At 42.2% G+C, this 21,439-nt stretch overlaps 3 protein-coding genes across 3 annotated transcripts; 1 reads left to right on the top strand and 2 right to left on the bottom strand.

Annotated features, from left to right (window-relative positions):
- Positions 1-2,303: 2,303 nt before the first annotated feature.
- Positions 2,304-6,717, bottom strand: LOC120422446 (NECAP-like protein CG9132). The gene is made up of 4 exons (XM_039585890.2): positions 6,053-6,717; positions 4,517-4,707; positions 4,254-4,453; positions 2,304-4,198 (listed from the first exon to the last, which is right to left on the bottom strand). Exons 1-4 carry the CDS (start codon positions 6,339-6,341, stop codon positions 4,141-4,143), a joined length of 738 nt encoding a protein of 245 aa, XP_039441824.1. The 5' UTR covers positions 6,342-6,717; the 3' UTR covers positions 2,304-4,140.
- A 3,755-nt stretch (positions 6,718-10,472) lies between these two features.
- On the top strand, positions 10,473-11,829 carry LOC120422451 (E3 ubiquitin-protein ligase TM129). The gene has a single exon (XM_039585894.2). The coding sequence runs from the start codon at positions 10,611-10,613 to the stop codon at positions 11,760-11,762; it is 1,152 nt and encodes a 383-aa protein (XP_039441828.1). The 5' UTR covers positions 10,473-10,610; the 3' UTR covers positions 11,763-11,829.
- Positions 11,815-12,802, bottom strand: LOC120422452 (probable DNA-directed RNA polymerase III subunit RPC6). The gene has a single exon (XM_039585895.2). It carries the CDS (start codon positions 12,750-12,752, stop codon positions 11,835-11,837), a length of 918 nt encoding a protein of 305 aa, XP_039441829.1. The 5' UTR covers positions 12,753-12,802; the 3' UTR covers positions 11,815-11,834.
- Positions 12,803-21,439: the final 8,637 nt, after the last annotated feature.

The raw sequence follows: 21,439 nt of genomic DNA, 5'->3' as shown, positions 1-21,439 counted from the left end.
ATACTGCTGTAACAAACTTTGTTTTGTTTTTTTTCCTTAAAAAAATATTTTTCCTTAATTACTAGTACAGTAATATCAAGTATATTTATCATTCGCCTAATCTTTTTTGATTTATTGCGAATTTATTTATTTGAATAATTCTTTATCTGTCCTATAAATTATCATTACTATAATCTAAGCTTGTTTTGTATCTCTATTTATTAACTATTGTCTAATTTTACATCTAATACATCTGGCTTCTCATTTTTATTCTTCAAAATACGCTCATCATTCTCTTACTATTGATTCTTGATTTTTATAAAATAAATTCTCACACTATAAAATGGTTAGGCGCTTATACTTACATCAAACCCTACTTAATGTACCACCCCCGGCCGAGTTAAAATGCGTAACCGGAAAAGAAGGTGTGCATGCCTGGCACGAACACTCAAAGCGTGTTCTAGCTTGCTGCTCGTACTGACTCAGAGCAAGGGTGAGATGTAGGTGTAAGGGCAGTGCGTGTTCGTCGGGAACCTTGTGCATAAGATCGGTCAAGGCCCGTTCTTACACTGAAAATTGCGAATTGCGAAAAAAATTGAGAACATACAAATTTAAGAATCTAAGAATTTGAGAATTCTAGAATTTAGTAATTTTGGAATTCAGCATTTTAGAATGTTATAATTGGAGAAATTTTAAATTTAGGAATTTGTTTTTCACTGTTTTTTTACTGAAACAAATCAAATTTTTATTATTTTTTTCAGTAAGAATTTAATTACTTAATATTTAAAGCATTTGATACTTGAGGAATTTGAAAATTTAATAATTTAAGAATTAAATAATTTAAAAATTTGAAAAATTGGTGGTAAAAAAATTAACCAGCCGCCAGATAAAAAAAACTCTATGATAAAAATAAATAATTAATAAAATTGAAGTTAAGGATTTTAAGATTTAAAGAAAAAATGTTTAGGATTTTAAGAATCTAAGAATTTAGTAATTTAAGAATTTGGTACCGAATTTGACAGTTTTAAAATTTAAAAATTAAACAATTTATGAACATAAGAATAATTCACGAATTTCGAAGTTTAAGAGTTTACTAGTTTTTGAATTTGAGAATGAAAGATTTGAAGGATTTCGTAATTTTAGAATTGAAGAATTTAAGAGTTTAGGGATTTCAAAATGTAATAATTTAAGAATTTTGGGGTATAGCAATTAAGAATTTAAGAACTTGAAACTCAATAATTTTAGAAATAAAAAATTTAAGCTTTTGACATTTTAAGAATTTATGAATGGAAGAATTTAATCAAATAATCACAGTTAAATAGCATAAAAAAATTGAGAGTAAAGAGTTAAATCTGCCGCCGGCTGAAAACCTCTACGAAAAAGAATTAGGTTTTTAGGAATTTAAGAATCCAAAAATTTAAAATTTAAGTATATAAAAATTTAGGCTTTATTGTATTATTAGTTTAAGAATTGAAAAAAATAGGGATTGAAGAATTTATTAATTTATGAACAAGTTTTTTTATGAGTTTATGGATTTAAGAATTTCAGAATAAAAAAACTTGGGAAATTGTAAAAATAGGAATTTAACTTGAGGTGAAACGGAAAAACTTCCTCGACTTGAGTTTTTGGAAGCACCTGTATGGAAAATTGCTTAAATAACAAAAGATATGTGTGTTGCGGACGAAAAATAGGACGGAAGCAAGCAATCTGACTCCATTTTAGTCAAATTTAAATAGTTGATTGCCTAATAAGCAATTTTTTTTTAAATATTTCATGACCGCAATTTTGGACGCCTTCTTGGATTTAAAACCCTAAATCGGCAATCAAAAATAAGACAGTGAAAAAACAATTTTTTTTTCGTGATTCGAGTGCCCGAAGATTCGATTATCCGAAGTAATTTTTTTCCAAGGCTTTCGGATATTCGAATCTTTTAACAATTTAATTTAAATTTCTCAATGAAGGAATTGACAAAAAATAAATAAAGATAATAATTTAATTTACTTCAAAGAATCATCTTTGCTGCTAACTTAACGCAGTTGGCCTGGCCATTTAGAAAAGAATAATGTCGGAAGTAATCGCGGCAAAATTCTCTAGGATGCTTCCGAAAAGATGGTTGCGCTAGAATTAGATTAGATTTCACAAAAATAAAGATTTATTTTTTAAATTGTCTAAATGTTTATATTTTTGTTTTGTTTTTTTTTCTGTAAATTCCAGTTAACTTAATTTTTTATGCTTAAAAAAACATAAAAAAATCGTGTTACCTCTGAAATGTCATCACCCTTATCAACACGTTCGGTATCCAAAACAAATGAAAACACTCTCAATTTGCTAGTCTCATGTCAGTGCGCGACCACTGTCGCAACAAATTTATTGATATATTCTAGGTTTTACACCATTACACTTTTGTTGTTGTTTTTTTTTTGTGTGTCCTATACTTAGTTTCGATTAAGCGATTAAAACGTAAATATAAACCAGCAAGAAACAAAAAATAATAATCCGCTCGCTATAACACACCCTTGCACAGCTTTCTACTATTCTCTACGGCAACAAATTTAAGAGGGGTTTCGCGATCAATATAAATATACTTTACTCTCTAGGAGCGTTTAAGCCGCGCAAATGCTATGCTATGCTATGCGCGATTGCTGTTTGGGAACACAAACTATATTTAAAAAAAAAAATGGGAAAAAACCTAACTTCTCTTGATTACGAATACATGTTCCACTACAAATGTTTTACAATAATAGGGCATTTAAAAAAAACTTTAAATCACGATTCAGTTTACTTTTGAGCAGAGTCCGAGCTTTTGGTGGGGCGCCCGGCTTGCGTCAGGAATATATGCTGTTTGTTTACTTCTTTGATTAGTTTTTGTTTTTTTTTTTTGTTTGTTTTTATTGGTTTAATATATATAGAACCTACTCAACTTTGCACCTCTTTCCCTCTGTTTCTTTTCTCTCTCTTTTATTTGTTTACTTTGTCTCCTCGTCCATATATAAGATTCTCTCTTTTCCTTTCTCTCGTGAGAAGTGTTTTTTTTCTTTCAACTACACGACTAAGTTTTTTTTTGTATATTTTTGTTATCTGTGTTAGCCTTCATCTACATTGATTACGATATTTGTTTTGTTTTACTTGTTATGTGTTGCCTGTTTGTGTTTCTACTGTTTGTTTCAAAACAAAAATGTTCTCTCACGTGGAAACCGTTCGCCGTGGCTGGTTTAAACGAAAATGTGAAAACTTAGAAACGCATTCTTGCACTGGTCTTCAAACATCTAGTTTTTTTTAAATGTTGTTTATCTAGAGCCATTAACAGTGTATTGTTTTATTTTTTAAATTGTTTGTAACAAACGCTTCGAAATGCAACGCAAGGCTGCTGCAGATTCTTCAGTTGTTTTCAGCAGTATATGTGCCTTTAATAATAATAAATTTCATACAGTTTTTTTGTTGTTATTATTGCCTAAGTGTCGCTTTTTGACTGACAGTATTTTTTCGATAGCGCAAAAGATAGCTCGGATAAGGGGAATGAACTGGTTTGAATTTGTTATGCGTTAAGGAGCTATTAGACTACGACAAACAAACAAACTTTTTGACAGTTTGGCATTTTTTCTGCTTTGCTTGTTTGCCTGAACATACATTTTGCTTTTACTTGTTTGCCGCAAACAAGTTGGCAAGTTTGGCAAACTGTCAAACACAAAAAAGTGCGAGTTTGTTTGTTTGTTTGCCATAGTCTAATAGCTCCTTTAGTTTGGTTTCTTGAATATATATTTGCTTGTTTGCTTCATGTTTTCATGGGTTGTATATGAATAGAATTACATCCAGATTTTTATTTCCTTGTTACTGTGCTTATGATGACCAACTTTGCGCTAATGTTTGCAAAGGTTCTTAAACCTTTCGTGAACCAACGCAAAATTGCTAGCGCTTGCGATAATTTTAACGTTAAGTGTCACTACGTTCGTTACTTGATGACGTGAGCTTTCACTTTTGTGAAAATCACTTTGCTAGTGTTTTTTTTTTGTTTTGTAGAGTTTAGTGGTCTGGTGGTGGTGATGGTGGTGGCTTTGAAACGTTCTAGGTCCTTTCTCTTCTAAATACGACCCCCTTCGCCGTAATCTGCAGCTGTTTTCCAATATTTCGCTATACAATTTACGTTAGGGCTTTGTAGTAGACTTAAAACTGCACCCAGTTGGCGTTCGTTTTGCTCGGGGTCGTCGCTTGGGGCTTATCTCTACAAAAGTTAGAAGGTCAGACTCCATTTTGAACAACTTCACAGTAATCCTTACCCAGCCGAAGTAAACTCGCCCCACTCGGTTCCGGCCGGCGCCGCCGCGGAACCAGCCGCGGGTTGATGCGAGGGCGACGGAACCGACGGGGGTGGCGCGATGCGCGTGCTGCTGCCCCCAGGTGGCGGTGGCAACAGACCAAGCCCTCCCGCCTTCTTAGCCCCGGCGCCACGTCCTCCGACCTCGGAGCCGTCCTTTTTCTACAAATCAAAACATGGTTTAAAATTTCCTTCCGAGAGTTCCCGGGAACCCTCGAAACCCACCGTGATCTTCATGTTGATCTTGATGGTTTCGCCCTCCTTGAAGCCCAGGTCCAGCTGCTGCTTCGGTTCGACCTTTTCCTTCTCGATCTGCTCCTCGTTCTTGACCCACTTGAAGTGGTCCTGCAGGGCGACGTTCAGGTCGAACGAGTCGGACCGGTCGCCGAAGCCGAGCCCGATGAACGCGTTGCGGCCTGCCGGTTTCAAAAGTAACAAACATGAGTTTGAGAGAAATATTTAGCGAGGTAAAAATGGCTGAAATTTGTGCTGCATCTGAATCCGGAGATTCGTTAACGAAAACCCAATATTTATATCTTAACCTACACCCTGACTGGCTCAATCGGCCTTGCCATCACGAATCCGCGTGTCTATTTTACTTCTACTGCTCGGACAACCTCCGGGTCATAAGTTGTCTCCAAATGTGTTGCCATCTGACTCGGTTCTGGGCTGCTTCTTTCCAATTCCGGGTCGAAACCCCCACACTTTCCAGATCTTCCTCCACTTGGTTCAAACACCATGATCTGAGAATAGTGATAGCACGATAGTTTTCACATTCCAACTTGTCCCCCTGCTTGTAGATCGGGCATATAACTCCTTCTTTCCACTCCTCCGGTAGCTGTTCTGTGTCCCAGATCCCAGGCCGCCAGCTTGTCCGGGCTCATCTTGATCAGTTACGCACCGAACCCGTCCTTACTCGCTGCTTTGTTGTTCTTCAGCTTCTTGGTGGCATCCTTAACTTCCCTCCTCGTGGGTGCTGGCTCGTCCCACTGATGTAGTTTCTTTCGTCCTCCTGGTACTCCGCCTCTGGGCCGGCATGAAGCCAGTCCGGGATTCACTGAGTTTCTTGTAGAACTTACGCGTTTCATTGGAGCGTTACAGCTGTTCCATGTCCTGGTACTCCAACTCTTCCAGGCGGCGCTTCTCATCCCGAAAGAGATGGGTTTGCTGTTTTTGCAACTGTTTATACGACTCCTTGTTCCCACGGGTGTTGTGCAGCAGCCACTTGTCCCGCGCTGCTTTCTTCTCGTCCCAAATCGCTCGACATGCCGCCGTGTGTCTAGTTTCGAAACCTATTGTTCTTAATCATGCTGGATGACAGATCTCCTGGGGTCTTGTTTGAATAGGCTTCCTTCTTTCCTTCACGCTTTGTGAAGAGTTAGAATATCCAGCTCTGTAAGAACTCTGCTACAATCCTGCTAGAACGTCGTGACTGGCGCTCTTCAAGATCTTGTATGTTTCCGGAAACACTCCCTAGTACTCATAGATGATCTCCTGGGGATCTTGTGGAAAGAGTCTTTCTCCCTTCCTTCACGCTTTGTGGAAAGTGACTGTTGTTAGCTTTGAGAATCGGTACCACTCGGCTCTTCAAGATTTTGCATGATTCCGGATAGTTAAGTGAGATTGCTTAAGCGCCACTCCCAAAGGAGATCCACCTGTCTTTTGGTTTGCCCAGCCGTAGAGACATCTAGAAGCATCTGGTCCCACAATCTCCTGAAACGAAACAAAACCTTCAAAGATATCCACTCTCCTCCCCCTTACCATTGTCGTCCTGTATCCGCAGCACAAAGTACCGCGAGCTGTCCGACACGGACTCGATCGCCACGCCCGGGTACGCCTCGACCGGACAGTTGGCGAACAGCGCCCCGGACGTCTTGTCCTCCAGCTTGAGCGCCAGCGTTTTGCCCTTGGACACCAGCCGCATCCGGCCCGTCCAGGTCGGCTCGGCCAGGTTCCAGTCGGCGGCCCGGTAGCCACGGTTGCTCTGCCGCGGCGGGATCTTGTACACAAACACCTCCTGCTTGACCAGCACCACACTTTCGTACTCCATCCTGGGCTTTTTTTTTTGCTGACGACGGGGTTTGTTGTTGTTTTTGCTTTTCGAAGGGGATTTCCTGCTCCGTTCTAAATCTTATCGGATTGCTTCTCCCTTTTCTTTTTTTTCGAGAATGACTTTTGCGTTTTATCACAGCAAGAAAAAAATGGGTCTCGCTTGCTACGACGATTCTAGGAACGAAAACATGGGAATCTCAGCGCAGAAAAAAACGCCCCCCAAATTCGTCTAGCCGAAAATCCACTTCCGGTTGCTGCTGCTGAGTTCCAGCTCGGGTTGCTTCGATCGTGAAGTTGCGTGACCGAAATTTCGGGAGGAAAATCCACTCGACTTGACACTAGTTTTTTTTTTGCTGATGTGAAAACTTTCTTTTCCACCCCAGCACCTCTCTTTTGTTGTCGATGTCAAAATCGAAGATGCGTTTGAAAGGCTGTGACGTAAGCAGCTTCACCATCACTACTCACGCTGACGCGTGAGCTGCAATTTTTGATGTCAAACGTGAGTGAGACGTGAGAAAGGAGTGAGAGGGGAGTTGGAGTGCTACACCGTGAGGTGATTGCACCGAAATGATATTTGAAAGTTTTTTTAATTATTTTTTTTATTGTAATATTTGAGGTTGTTTAAATTAGTTAAATTTATTAAAACGTAAATTATTGAATCAAGAATCACTCGAAAATCACCTTCACCGTGGTTCGCTCCGGCACGAATCCCACCACGTTGTCACAGTCGATAATGCGCAACGTTTCGAGCTGGCGGCACTGGCGCTCCACGCTCTGGGCTGTCCAAACCGAGACGGACGGCATCTTCTCCAGGACCAAATCGGTAACGTTTTTCATGAACTTGATCGGCCTCATCATAGCGCTGTCGTCCGCCTCGACCAACGAGAGGTGGCAACGTGGCTTTCAATGTCAACCGACGCAGCTGTCGGAACGGCGTGAAGGCGAACTCGGCAAAATGTTCCGGCGAGGAGGGCATGGTTATGCGTTGATTCACCATGAGCTCGCGCAGGTTTTCCAGCTGGCCCGCTATCAACGGGATGTCACGGACGCTGATCGAGGGACACGAGCACAGGGACAACCTGCGGATGTTGGGTGATTTCCGGAAAAAGGTCAACATTGTTGTGCTGTTGAGATGGAATGAGATCAGGGTTAGCACTTTTAGGTTTGGGTTTGTATATGTGCTCAGATCTAGAGGTTCATTCATTGAACGGCTGCACTTGAGGAGAAGCTTTTCGAGGTGAGCTAGATTAGACAAAACTGGTTGTAGATCAACGAGGCCAGTCTTCATCTGCAGTGTTGGCAAATTGTTCGGCAAACGCATCCCAATCGCCGTCAGGACCTATAGATGTGAAGAAAGGTAAGTCAAGCTTTTAGACATTAAATTGATCGTCTAGATTATCTAGAATGCTTACATCATGGTGATGGTTATCGACGATAGAAATAAAAAATTAAGCTCAAATTGCGACTGGCAAATCAGATTTTCGCGCCTTTTTGATCGTTGTTGATTCAAATATGCCTTATTTTTCTGTATGTATGTGTGTTTGTATGATCCCCATACCCGCAGGCAACTTGGTCCTGAAACACATGTGAGCGCTAGGTGAACAATTCGATCATCTTTTACTCCGTAATCTGTACACCCACGTGCATAAGTTTTTTTGCACGAATTTTAATGCTACAAATACCGGCGCATAAAATAAAATGGTTTCCCTCTTCCCTCCCCAAGCGCCGGACATTTGTAGCGGGTGTAGGGACACTTTGCATAGACGCCCTTGCTCCCATCACGTCACTGAGGGTATGGAGCGACGAGAAATTAATAAGCATGCCCCCCCAGTAGAACCTTCATTAGAGAAGCAGGCAATCCACAACTCACAGCGAACGACCAAGGGAACACCCTACCGCGTATATAATAAGGTTGGCGTAGTTGTCTTCAGTGAAATGTATGAATGTTAGAGTGGATGTAAGAGTTTTTTGAAAATAATAATGGAAAGCTCTCACCAAATAAATAATCCAAGGCTTAGGACATTTTGCGACATTCTCAAACTTGATGAAACTTGCGATCAGGTTGCCGAATTCTTGCACCACACGAACGACAGCAAGCGGCTTGACCTTAGAAGTTTCCGGGCGATGGCCATCACTCAGCACAGTCAATCAGTAAGCAATTGTTTGAACCCGTTGCAAATGTTGAAGCAAATTCTCGTCCACATCCAGCAGTACTTGAATGGCGTTGGTTCAGTAAGGAAATTTCTGGTACACGGGGCTGGAACAACAGGAACGTTTCATCGATGGCCACTTCGTAATTGCCGAAAAGGACACCTAAGTCTCCAAGTGATACAAATTTTACTCTTTTTAAGCGAAATTTAGGGACCAAAAAATTACAGAGGAAAAAAAACGCGTCCGGTTGCGCGCACAGTTTACTTCGATCTCCAAATATGCCTTATTTTTCTGTGTGCAGAAAATGTTAGTAAGAAACAAAGCCAAGCTGACCCCAGAAAAAATAACATTTTTTAAAACATTGGCATAGTCACACTTCCAACCTAACATTTTCTTATATTTTAAGAGTTATTTTTTCCAATGTTTTTTAAAGATCACAAATTGGGTCCTAAAATGAAGCTTAGATTGCTGATATTATTGTTTACAGCGATAAAGCTTATTTTTCTGAGTACAATGACCCTTTGTACGATCACAAAGAGTTTGAAATGGATTTTTAAATCAATTTTTAAAAATTAACCTCGCGGTACTTCTTGACAGAAAAGCTCCTACTTGACAGCTCATTCCAAGGGAACCATAGTTGATCCATCGAAAAAATGTTGTCTTGTCAAAATTTTTTTTTGCATTAAAATGAAAAAAAGTGATCAGAAATGGTTTTTAATCGTGTTTTTTACCGTTGTACATAAAAATTTACATAGGGCTTTAGGACCCAATTGGCTGAAAATTTTATTTTTGGCGATTTTTTAGATCGAATCCCGTCCAAAGGCGGGGTTGGGTTGTAGGGGGTTAAATTTCCATTAAATTTTGAAGAAATCAAGCAAAACAATGCCAAAGGGCCGTTATGGGTTTGTAAACAAAGAGTGTGTCCTGCTCACGCTAGAGGATGTTTACATCTGGCATGAAAGGGATACACTCTTTGTTTACAAACCCACAACGGCCCTTTGGCATTGTTTTGCTAGAAATGAGTAATTCGATGCCAACATTTCAAAAAGCATCATGTACAAACCATGCGTTTTGAGAAAAACGCATTTGAATGTTGAGCATCCATTTTCAATTACCATTTTTATATAAAAGCAAAATAAGATGTTCTAATGATAACAAACTATGAAAAACGTTGCTTTTGTTGATACTCGATCATCCATATTCAATAAAACATTATTCCCGTAATTTTATTTGAGAAAAACAAACATAGCTTCTTTTGAAATCACCAACGTCGATATCACCCTGCTGTCACTGAGGGGGGCGCTTTGTTATGATTCGTTTTTCTTCGCCGAATGTACATGGCGCTTTTTTCATGTTGCTTTTTTTTCGTCACGAGGTTTATGTAGCCTTTTGTTTGACAGGTTGACAGGGCTATATAAACAGGGACTGCTGATGGCAGAGATTTTGTTTATGTTACTTTATTTAAAATCATGATTAAACAGACTTTACTGAAGTAATTTTTGCTCATTTTTGGTGGAGAGGTAGCTTATTAGAAGTACTTTCAGAATATATTGCTTATTGCGAGATAAAATCACGTTTCTCCTTCGCTGAGAGTGACTGGAGATTATTGCCGCCTAACTACCGCAGTGTAAAAATCAGCAAGTTGAACTGAAATTCTACGTTGATTTGGCTGTCAACTTGGTTTGTTTTGAATATTTTCCAAAAAGTCAGCTGAAAATTCAAGGCAACCTTTGACAACAGCCAAAAATTTGTTCTGCGGTTGTCATGCGGCTGTCATGCGACCATTATCTTGCGGTCGTATCACCGCGCGTGAACTCTAATTATTAACGCCCGCAGTAATACAATAACCCAGAAAGTGTCAAAATGTACATGATGCCTTTTGAAATGTTACCGTCGAATTTAATGAGTAATTTGAAGCAAGCGTGTAAAATTGGTTCCAAACAAAAAGTGACGTTTTGTTGATGTCACTTATTTTTGCCATAAAAAGGCATTCTCTGTGATTAAAATTGTGTTTTGGCAAGAACGGTCCTGCGTTCCGCAATCTCTTTTCAAAATCTTCCCGGTGAAATGTTTTAAAATATTTATCTACCATCGCCCTCCTCGCTAGCGCAGCACAATGTCCCAGGAAAGCGCGATCGTGTTCACCATTTTTTACGCGCTGCTCTGCTTCTGCATCGTGTACCCCTCGACGGAGTTTGTGTCCGCCGGGCTGACCGTGGACCATGTCTTCTCCTCCACGCTGGGCTCCGAGTCGCTGCAGTTCGTGCAGCACCACATCCGGCGGACGAGTTTGAATTTGATGGTGCACTCGCTGCTGCCCGTCATGTACATCCGGGTTTACTTTATGCAGTTTGGGGATGATGGTGGAGATGGGGGTGGAATTGGGGAACTTCCGGTGGTGGCCATAGCTTGGAAGGTGTTTATTGGGGCGGCGATTGCGCTGCCGGGGTTGGTCGCGGGTGCGATTTACTGGTGGTCACGGGACGGGTGGCAGAACCATCCGATTGCGAAGAGATTGGGCCGGTTTTGCGATGGGGAGAGATTGCGGGATTGGCGGGCGGTGGCCACCAGTATTAATGACGAGTTTAGGAGGGACAGTAGGGTGGTAATTAGGATGAATCCGTTGTCGCGGATTGTGGTTACGGAGAGCTGGATTGTGAAGACTGGTCCGTACTGGATAAATGTGGCCGGACAGGAGGACACGGCGTTGGTGGCGTTCAAGAGTGACACTCACGACGTCAGCCAGGAGGCCTTCGAGACGGTGCAGTACGTGAACATTGCCGTCAAGTCGACGCGACCCGGGATTCGAGAGTTCAACATCCGGATCAACGCGCTCGACTTTAAGGATCTTCAGGATCGCATCAACCGGCCAATCACGATTCTGTCCAGCGTCAAGTTCCACCGGACCGTGCTGGATCGGTTCGTGGACGTGTTCAAGGAGCAGGTCGGCCAGAATCCACGCTATCGCGGTGCGGAGGCCGTTGATCAGCAGGACAGTTGCTTCGCGTGCATGCAGGTTCAGCCGAACGTGAAGATCGTCAAGAACTGTGCCGATCTGAACGAGGACGGAGAACCGTTGGCGGAGGCGCGCTGTTGTCAACCGTGCAACTGCCGGCCAATGTGGTGCATCGACTGCGTGGCCAGGTGGTTCGCCTCGCGTCAGAACCAATCCGAGCGGGAGTCGTGGCTGCAGCAAAAGTGCACCTGTCCGATGTGCCGGGCGCGGTTCTGCGTGCTGGACGTGTGCTTCATCGAGGCGGCGCGGTGAGATTTCTGACAAATTTTAATTTTCTTGACGTAATAAAGATTAAAACAAACCATTTTTAAATCACAAACTCCTTTAATCTAACCATTCGTTGATGTACGAACACAGCTTCGGCGTAATCTCCCCGAAATCCGAACAGTTCTTGATGACCGGACAAATCCCGCACGGCATCTGCACCAGCCCCGGCGACGCCAGCGGTGCCTCCACCGCCTTGTACAGATTCTTACCCTCCACAGTGGGCATCGATTCCGCCTTCCCGTCGTACACGACCGTCTTCAGAATCGTCTCCAGGTCGTCCTCGTCCAAGCTGATCTTGCTAATCCCCAAATCGGAGATGAACTTGTGCACATCCGCCACCGAGCAATAGGCCAACTTCTGCACCGCCAACGGCCCATCCCGGCACTCCTTGGCCATCTCCTTCTTCATCCGCAGAAACCGCAAACACTGCTGGTTCAGCACGTCCACAAACTCGGCCTCAAAGTCCTGATCCTGGTACCAGGCGCCCCCCGTAATCGACCGGTCCGGTTCCAGATTGTACAGCATGTAGACCTTCTTCTTGCTGGCATTCACCGATTTGACCGCCTTTATCAGCTTCTTGTTCTCCAGCTGCTTCAGCACCTTGTTCAGCTGCGTCATGATCAGGTTCGACTTGACCCGAATGTCCCGAATCCAAATCCCCCGATTCCCACCCTCCTCAATGATCGCGTAAATTATCTTCTCCTCGTTGTCAATGTCCTTCGGTGCCGTCGACTTCTTGCCCGGGTCCTTCAGCCGGTAGATCAGCGTTTGGCCCTTCTTCAGGATCTCCAGCACGTCCTCCTGGAGCAGCTTGTTCAGAGCTTGGACGCGCTGTTCCGGCCGCACGTCCGGCAGCGCCGCCATCAGGTCATCGTTGTTGATGCCGCCGGGCTTCTCCTTCGCCGCCGCGATGATCTGGAAGCCGATGGTGGCGATGTCCTCGGCCGTGGACGAGGAACCGGCGTCGGAGGACATCGTGCTGGCACGTTCAGAATCGTCTTTTGGTTTGTCAACAAAAACACGCGAGTGACGTTTCGCCGCGTTGCTATAAAATCGAGAGAAACGTTTGAAAAGAGTTGAAAATAGGAAAATTTAAGCCTGTCTGGCAACACGGTTCTTGTTTTGATTTTAATGTACACTAAAAATCAAAACTATCCCTCCAATGAGTACACACCAATTTTTTTTACTGAAATTCAGTGAAGTTTTGCTGAATTTTCATCTATTATCCGCGCACCACCAAACCGAAGTGCGCATCACTTCTGTTGCGCGAAAAAAACGGTTGCGCCGAACAAAATAGGATGGTTTATCGTTAGCGTGTCTATTAGCCTGTGGCGTAAAAGGCTTTGACAGGTTGCGCTCGTATTTTGATTTTTGTCTGCTTCCACAATATTTACTGAGATTTCTCTAAACGATTCAGTATTGGGTCCTAAAGCCCTATGTCAATTTTTATGTACAACGGTAGAAAACACGATTAAAAACTATTTCTGATGACTTTTTTTTCATTTTCACGCAAAAAAAAATAGACAAGACAACATTTTTTCGACTGATCAACTATGGTCCCCTTGGAACGAGCTGTCAAGTAGGACCTTTTTTGTCATGAAGGGCCGCCAAGTTATTTCTTTTTAAAATGATTTAACAATCCATGTCAAATCCTTTGCGGTCGTTCAAAACGTCATTGTACTCAGAAAAGTTAGCTTTACCATTGTGAACAATAATACCTCAAACTTAAGCTTAATTTTAGGACCCAATTCTCAGTTATCTGATATTTGTCACTTTGACAGATGATTTACTGAAATTTCAGTTAAATGGTTGTCAAAACAACTGAAATTTCAGCAAAAGAAACGTCAAATTATTTTGCTGAAAATTCAGTAATTTTCTTGTGACAGATTCGATTATCCGAAGGCTTTGAAAAAAATTCACTTCATATAATCGAATCATAAAAAAAAATTTAACCATTTTTTTTGCTGCCTAATTTTTGATTGTCGAACTAAAGTATGACCCCTAAATTACGCTAAAAAGAATTAAAATTTTTAAATCCAAGATGGCGGCCAAAAAGGCCATGACAACATGTTGAATTATTTAACTATCCAATTTGATTCGATTTTTATGTTGATAAAACAAGAAAAAGAGCCATCGTATAATCGAAACTTCGGATAATCGAGCCTGGACTGTAGCACGAAACCCGGATTTTACATGGAGATTATCAGAAAAGTGAAAATTTGACCATTTTCCGGCCAATTTTCATCGGATTTTTTTTGACAAAGAACTTTGTCCTAAGGTTTCTATACGTGGTGTCAATCCAAAATTTTCGCGAAGCGAAAACGTTACGTGACGAATTCCCCTCTCGGCAAATTTCCCCTCTTTTTGGTGCACGCTGGTTGGATGAACGAACGTTTCCCAATCAGTCAATCGAGAGACGTGAGATTGATGTATCTAAAATCACCCCCACTCCACCTCATAATTTTCGGATCGTCGACGAGCCAACAAAACTCGGCTCGGTCGGTCCCGAAAATTCATTCTATTGCTGGACGTTGACGAGAACACATCAGAAGCAGATGGCCTGGTGGCCCGGTAGCAGACGGCCTGGAGGTCTGGGAGCAGATGGCTTGGAGGCAAGGACCAGCTAAGACATGGCAGTCGATCATTGGAACTGGCCACCACCTGGACTGGAGTGGCCGGAGGCCCCAGGGATGTTCCGATGGGGGGACATTTTCCGGACCGTAAGAGTTGGGGCAATATGGGTATCAAACTTTATGGTTTTTGATACTGGATATGAAATTTGACATTTCGGCAGTAGTGGCCACAATCCGGAGTGGCCGGAGGCCCCGCGGATGTTCCGATGGGGGGACATTTGCCGAACCGTAAGAGTTGGGGCAATATGGGTATCAAACTTTATGGTTTTTGATACTGGACATGAAATTTGACATTTCGGCAGTAGTGGCCACAATCCGGAGTGGCCGGAGGCCCCGCGGATGTTCCGATGGGGGGACATTTGCCGAACCGTAAGAGTTGGGGCAATATGGGTATCAAACTTTATGGTTTATGATACTGGACATGAAATTTGACATTTCGGCAGTAGTGGCCACAATCCGGAGTGGCCGGAGGCCCCGCGGATGTTCCGATGGGGGGACATTTTCCGAACCATAAGAGTAGGGGAATATGGGTATCAAACTTTATGGTTTTTGATACTGGATATGAAATTTGACATTTCGGCAGTAGTGGCCACAATCATCCGGAGTGGCCGGAGGCCCCGGGGATGTTCCGATGGGGGGACATTTGCCGAACCATAAGAGTAGGGGCAATATGGGTATCAAACTTTATGGTTTTTGATACTGGATATGAAATTTGACATTTCGGCAGTAGTGGCCACAATCCGGAGTGGCCGGAGGCCCCGCGGATGTTCCGATGGGGGGACATTTGCCGAACCGTAAGAGTTGGGGCAATATGGGTATCAAACTTTATGGTTTTTGATACTGGACATGAAATTTGACATTTCGGCAGTAGTGGCCACAATCCGGAGTGGCCGGAGGCCCCGCGGATGTTCCGATGGGGGGACATTTGCCGAACCGTAAGAGTTGGGGCAATATGGGTATCAAACTTTATGGTTTATGATACTGGACATGAAATTTGACATTTCGGCAGTAGTGGCCACAATCCGGAGTGGCCGGAGGCCCCGCGGATGTTCCGATGGGGGGACATTTTCCGAACCATAAGAGTAGGGGAATATGGGTATCAAACTTTATGGTTTTTGATACTGGATATGAAATTTGACATTTCGGCAGTAGTGGCCACAATCATCCGGAGTGGCCGGAGGCCCCGGGGATGTTCCGATGGGGGGACATTTGCCGAACCATAAGAGTAGGGGCAATATGGGTATCAAACTTTATGGTTTTTGATACTGGATATGAAATTTGACATTTCGGCAGTAGTGGCCACAATCCGGAGTGGCCGGAGGCCCCGCGGATGTTCCGATGGGGGGACATTTGCCGAACCGTAAGAGTTGGGGCAATATGGGTATCAAACTTTATGGTTTATGATACTGGACATGAAATTTGACATTTCTGCAGTAGTGGCCACAATCCGGAGTGGCCGGAGGCCCCGCGGATGTTCCGATGGGGGGACATTTTCCGAACCATAAGAGTAGGGGAATATGGGTATCAAACTTTATGGTTTTTGATACTGGATATGAAATTTGACATTTCGGCAGTAGTGGCCACAATCATCCGGAGTGGCCGGAGGCCCCGGGGATGTTCCGATGGGGGGACATTTGCCGAACCATAAGTGTTGGGGCAATATGGGTATCAAACTTTATGGTTTTTGATACTGGATATGAAATTTGACATTTCGGCAGTAGTGGCCACAATCATCCGGAGTGGCCGGAGGCCCCGGGGATGTTCCGATGGGAGGACATTTGCCGAACCATAAGTGTTGGGGCAATATGGGTATCAAACTTTATGGTTTTTGATACTGGACATGAAATTTGACATTTCGGCAGTAGTGGCCACAATCCGGAGTGGCCGGATGCCCCGCGGATGTTCCGATGGGGGGACATTTGCCGAACCATAAGAGTAGGGGCAATATGGGTATCAAACTTTATGGTTTTTGATACTGGATATGAAATTTGACATTTCGGCAGTAGTGGCCACAATCCGGAGTGGCCGGAGGCCCCGCGGATGTTCCGATGGGGGGACATTTGCCGAACCGTAAGAGTTGGGGCAATATGGGTATCAAACTTTATGGTTTATGATACTGGACATGAAATTTGACATTTCTGCAGTAGTGGCCACAATCCGGAGTGGCCGGAGGCCCCGCGGATGTTCCGATGGGGGGACATTTTCCGAACCATAAGAGTAGGGGAATATGGGTATCAAACTTTATGGTTTTTGATACTGGATATGAAATTTGACATTTCGGCAGTAGTGGCCACAATCCGGAGTGGCCGGAGGCCCCGCGGATGTTCCGATGGGGGGACATTTGCTGGACCGTAAGAGTTGGGGCAATCGAAAATTTCAACAACCATCTTGCAAAGTTCTTTGTCATACTGGTCATGTGTAACATAACCACCTGCACCTTTTTTTCAGTAGGGTTGTTAAGCATGCCAAACTGAACCGAAAAACGCGTTGGTTAAATTAAGTTTTTTGAAAAAAATATGTTTGTTTTTAAAGCGTTTTTGGCGGTTCACTTTGGCATGCTTAACAACCCTACAGAAAAAAAATCCGTTGAAATTTGCCCGGAAAGTGGTCAAATTTTCAATTTTCTGAAAATCTCCATATAAAATTCGGATTTCGTGCAAACAAACTATTTTGACAGCTGGAAAACCCGCCATGTTTGAGTTAAGGACTCCATGGAAATATCCACACAGTATTCGGCAAATGTCAACTTTATACCACTCTAGTGACCGTAATCTGATTCACGATCAGGTTTTCAGGCGTTGTAGATCAGTCGGTATCAGGGGGTAGCGAAGAAACCGCCATCTTGGAAGTTCAGAAAACAAACACTCAGAATCAGTATTATTCATATTATTTTGGTAACACGACGTGTGTTATCCTGGTTAAACTCAAAAGTCCCATGCAAATGTGTAAAACCAAACTGAAAAATGTGTAATGCCGATTCACAGTGTACGGGCGCACTGTTTGATCGACCAAAAGAAAAAAAGCAAAAAAAGGTAAACAGAAAAATCACTTTTTTCGATATGAATTTTCAGCCAACATTGGGATGGAATCTCCAAGGATATGATAGAATTTGCCGTCAGCAACACAATTCACGTGGCCGAAGTGAATTTGACGTACCCAAACAGACACGAGTTTGACGTATCCAAACGAGCATTTGCCTTTACGCCCAGCAAAACTTATCAGTGTTGCCAAGCTCAAAACATACGTTGCCAGATCGATTTAGCCAGCTTAGACCAGTCTCCCTATTTAGGGTCTCTAGTTTTTTCAGGTATTTATCGTTTGAATTGCGGGAAAATTTGAAAACAAAAACCCAAACAATGGTTTGTTATGGGCTACCATTTGACAGCTAGTGCTTTTGTTGTGGGCTCTCATTTGACAACCGTGCTAATGTCTACAGATTGTCAAGGCAAACAGATTGGCCAATGTTTTTGGACACCAAACGCGCTGGACACCAACCGCCCTTTACGACCAGCAAAACTGGCAGTGTTGCAAGCACAAAACATACGTTGCCAGTGCCTATTTATTTTGCATCGGCCAGTCTGTTTCCCCTAGACAGTCTGTACTAATGTCGACTGTTGTCAGTATATATATGCACTTCGGAAGGAACCGGTCAAGAAACATTTCAAATGGGCAGCAGCAGCAGCAGCGAAAGCAAGCCAGAGAGGGTGAAGAAAAACCCCAAGAAATCGTTCCATCTCCTTTGTTCTGCTGTTCGTAAAGTGATTTCTTGACCTTACTGGCCTTTAGAAAATTTTCATCAATCTGAGTAATTTTTGTCACAGATCTGTGTTATCAGGATTTTACGTGTAATTTAAGTTGAACTGAAAAATGGGTACGAAATTCAAACTGTGTAATTTATGGTTAGTGTGGCAAATGGCAACACGGTTCTTGTTTTGATTTTACTGCACTCAAAATCCACAACCTGCGTGAATTAAGCACCAAAATTCTGACAGCACCGAAATGCTGCATGAAGCGCCTCTAGCGGAATTTTCAGGAACTACGGAAATTTTAGGGTGGTTCATTTTATGAAAAGTAATTTAAAATTCTTCGAATTTATAAGATCTTGTAGGATTATGTATGTTGTTTTTTATTGAATTGAAGCGACTTTAACTAAAATGTGGTCTTTTGTCACCATTATGGTGAATAGTTATTTATGAATATGAATACTTAAAAAAAACTATTTAAATGTTAAGTCCTCGATTGAAAAGAAAAGTGTTGGTCTGGCGTGATAATAATCAGCATGTTGTCTTCTCTCGTGACCGATCCAAACAAGACAATTCGCATCGTACGAAAATGACGAAAAATTCCACTCCGAGTAAAAAATGAGTTTTTCTATCGTTCAGCAAAGTTTTACAAAAGTAGGGTGAAAAGCTTGGTGAAAAGATTGTTAATGCACCTAAAATATACATTCGCCAAATTTTGCCAGCAGCTTTGGCACACTATGAACTATTCTTTCCTGAATTTCCAGCTTGATTGATTGGGTCTAGCGGGAGTTATGGGACTTTTGGTAAAAAAGTTGAGTTTTTCCAAATTTCTTCAAAGTTTTCCAAGAGTCGGGCGAAAAAGTTGTTCGGGCACCTAAAATATACATTCGCCAAATTTTGCCAGCAGCTTTGGCACACTTTGAACTATACTTTCCTGAATTTCCAGCTTGATTGATTGGGTCTAGCGGGAGTTATGGGACTTTGAGTAAAAAAGTTGAGTTTTTCCAAAATTCTTCAAAGTTTTCCAAGAGTCGGGCGAAAAAGTTGTTCGGGCACCTAAAATATACATTCGCCAAATTTTGCCAGCAGCTTTGGCACACTTTGAACTATACTTTCCTGAATTTCCAGCTTGATTGATTGGGTCTAGCGGGAGTTATGGGACTTTTGGTAAAAAAGTTGAGTTTTTCCAAATTTCTTCAAAGTTTTCCAAGAGTCGGGCGAAAAAGTTGTTCGGGCACCTAAAATATACATTCGCCAAATTTTGCCAGCAGCTTTGGCACACTTTGAACTATACTTTCCTGAATTTCCAGCTTGATTGATTGGGTCTAGCGGGAGTTATGGGACTTTGAGTAAAAAAGTTGAGTTTTTCCAAATTTCTTCAAAGTTTTCCAAGAGTCGGGCGAAAAAGTTGTTCGGGCACCTAAAATATACATTCGCCAAATTTTGCCAGCAGCTTTGGCACACTTTGAACTATACTTTTCTAAATTTTCAACTTGATTGATCGGGTCTAGCGGGAGTTATGGGACTTTGGGTAAAAAAGTTGAGTTTTTCCAAATTTCTTCAAAGTTTTCCAAGAGTCGGGCGAAAAAGTTGTTCGGGCACCTAAAATATACATTCGCCAAATTTTGCCAGCAGCTTTGGCACACTTTGAACTATACTTTTCTAAATTTTCAACTTGATTGATCGGGTCTAGCGGGAGTTATGGGACTTTGGGTAAAAAAGTTGAGTTTTTCCAAATTTCTTCAAAGTTTTCCAAGAGTCGGGCGAAAAAGTTGTTCGGGCACCTAAAATATACATTCGCCAAATTTTGCCAGCAGCTTTGGCACACTTTGAACTATACTTTCCTGAATTTCCAGCTTGATTGATTGGGTCTAGCGGGAGTTATGGGACTTTGAGTAAAAAAGTTGAGTTTTTCCAAAATTCTTCAAAGTTTTCCAAGAGTCGGGCGAAAAAGTTGTTCGGGCACCTAAAATATACATTCGCCAAATTTTGCCAGCAGCTTTGGCACACTTTGAACTATACTTTTCTAAATTTTCAACTTGATTGATCGGGTCTAGCGGGAGTTATGGGACTTTGAGTAAAAAAGTTGAGTTTTTCCAAATTTCTTCAAAGTTTTCCAAGAGTCGGGCGAAAAAGTTGTTCGGGCACCTAAAATATACATTCGCCAAATTTTGCCAGCAGCTTTGGCACACTTTGAACTATACTTTTCTAAATTTTCAACTTGATTGATCGGGTCTAGCGGGAGTTATGGGACTTTGGGTAAAAAAGTTGAGTTTTTCCAAATTTCTTCAAAGTTTTCCAAGAGTCGGGCGAAAAAGTTGTTCGGGCACCTAAAATATACATTCGCCAAATTTTGCCAGCAGCTTTGGCACACTTTGAACTATACTTTCCTGAATTTCCAGCTTGATTGATTGGGTCTAGCGGGAGTTATGGGACTTTGAGTAAAAAAGTTGAGTTTTTCCAAAATTCTTCAAAGTTTTCCAAGAGTCGGGCGAAAAAGTTGTTCGGGCACCTAAAATATACATTCGCCAAATTTTGCCAGCAGCTTTGGCACACTTTGAACTATACTTTTCTAAATTTTCAACTTGATTGATCGGGTCTAGCGGGAGTTATGGGACTTTGGGTAAAAAAGTTGAGTTTTTCCAAATTTCTTCAAAGTTTTCCAAGAGTCGGGCGAAAAAGTTGTTCGGGCACCTAAAATATACATTCGCCAAATTTTGCCAGCAGCTTTGGCACACTTTGAACTATACTTTCCTGAATTTCCAGCTTGATTGATTGGGTCTAGCGGGAGTTATGGGACTTTGAGTAAAAAAGTTGAGTTTTTCCAAATTTCTTCAAAGTTTTCCAAGAGTCGGGCGAAAAAGTTGTTCGGGCACCTAAAATATACATTCGCCAAATTTTGCCAGCAGCTTTGGCACACTTTGAACTATACTTTTCTAAATTTTCAACTTGATTGATCGGGTCTAGCGGGAGTTATGGGACTTTGGGTAAAAAAGTTGAGTTTTTCCAAATTTCTTCAAAGTTTTCCAAGAGTCGGGCGAAAAAGTTGTTCGGGCACCTAAAATATACATTCGCCAAATTTTGCCAGCAGCTTTGGCACACTTTGAACTATACTTTTCTAAATTTTCAACTTGATTGATCGGGTCTAGCGGGAGTTATGGGACTTTGGGTAAAAAAGTTGAGTTTTTCCAAATTTCTTCAAAGTTTTCCAAGAGTCGGGCGAAAAAGTTGTTCGGGCACCTAAAATATACATTCGCCAAATTTTGCCAGCAGCTTTGGCACACTT

Source organism: Culex pipiens, chromosome 1, assembly GCF_016801865.2.
Source record: "Culex pipiens pallens isolate TS chromosome 1, TS_CPP_V2, whole genome shotgun sequence".
NCBI lineage: Eukaryota > Metazoa > Arthropoda > Insecta > Diptera > Culicidae > Culex > Culex pipiens.
This window is presented reverse-complemented; position numbering and strand designations above follow the sequence as displayed.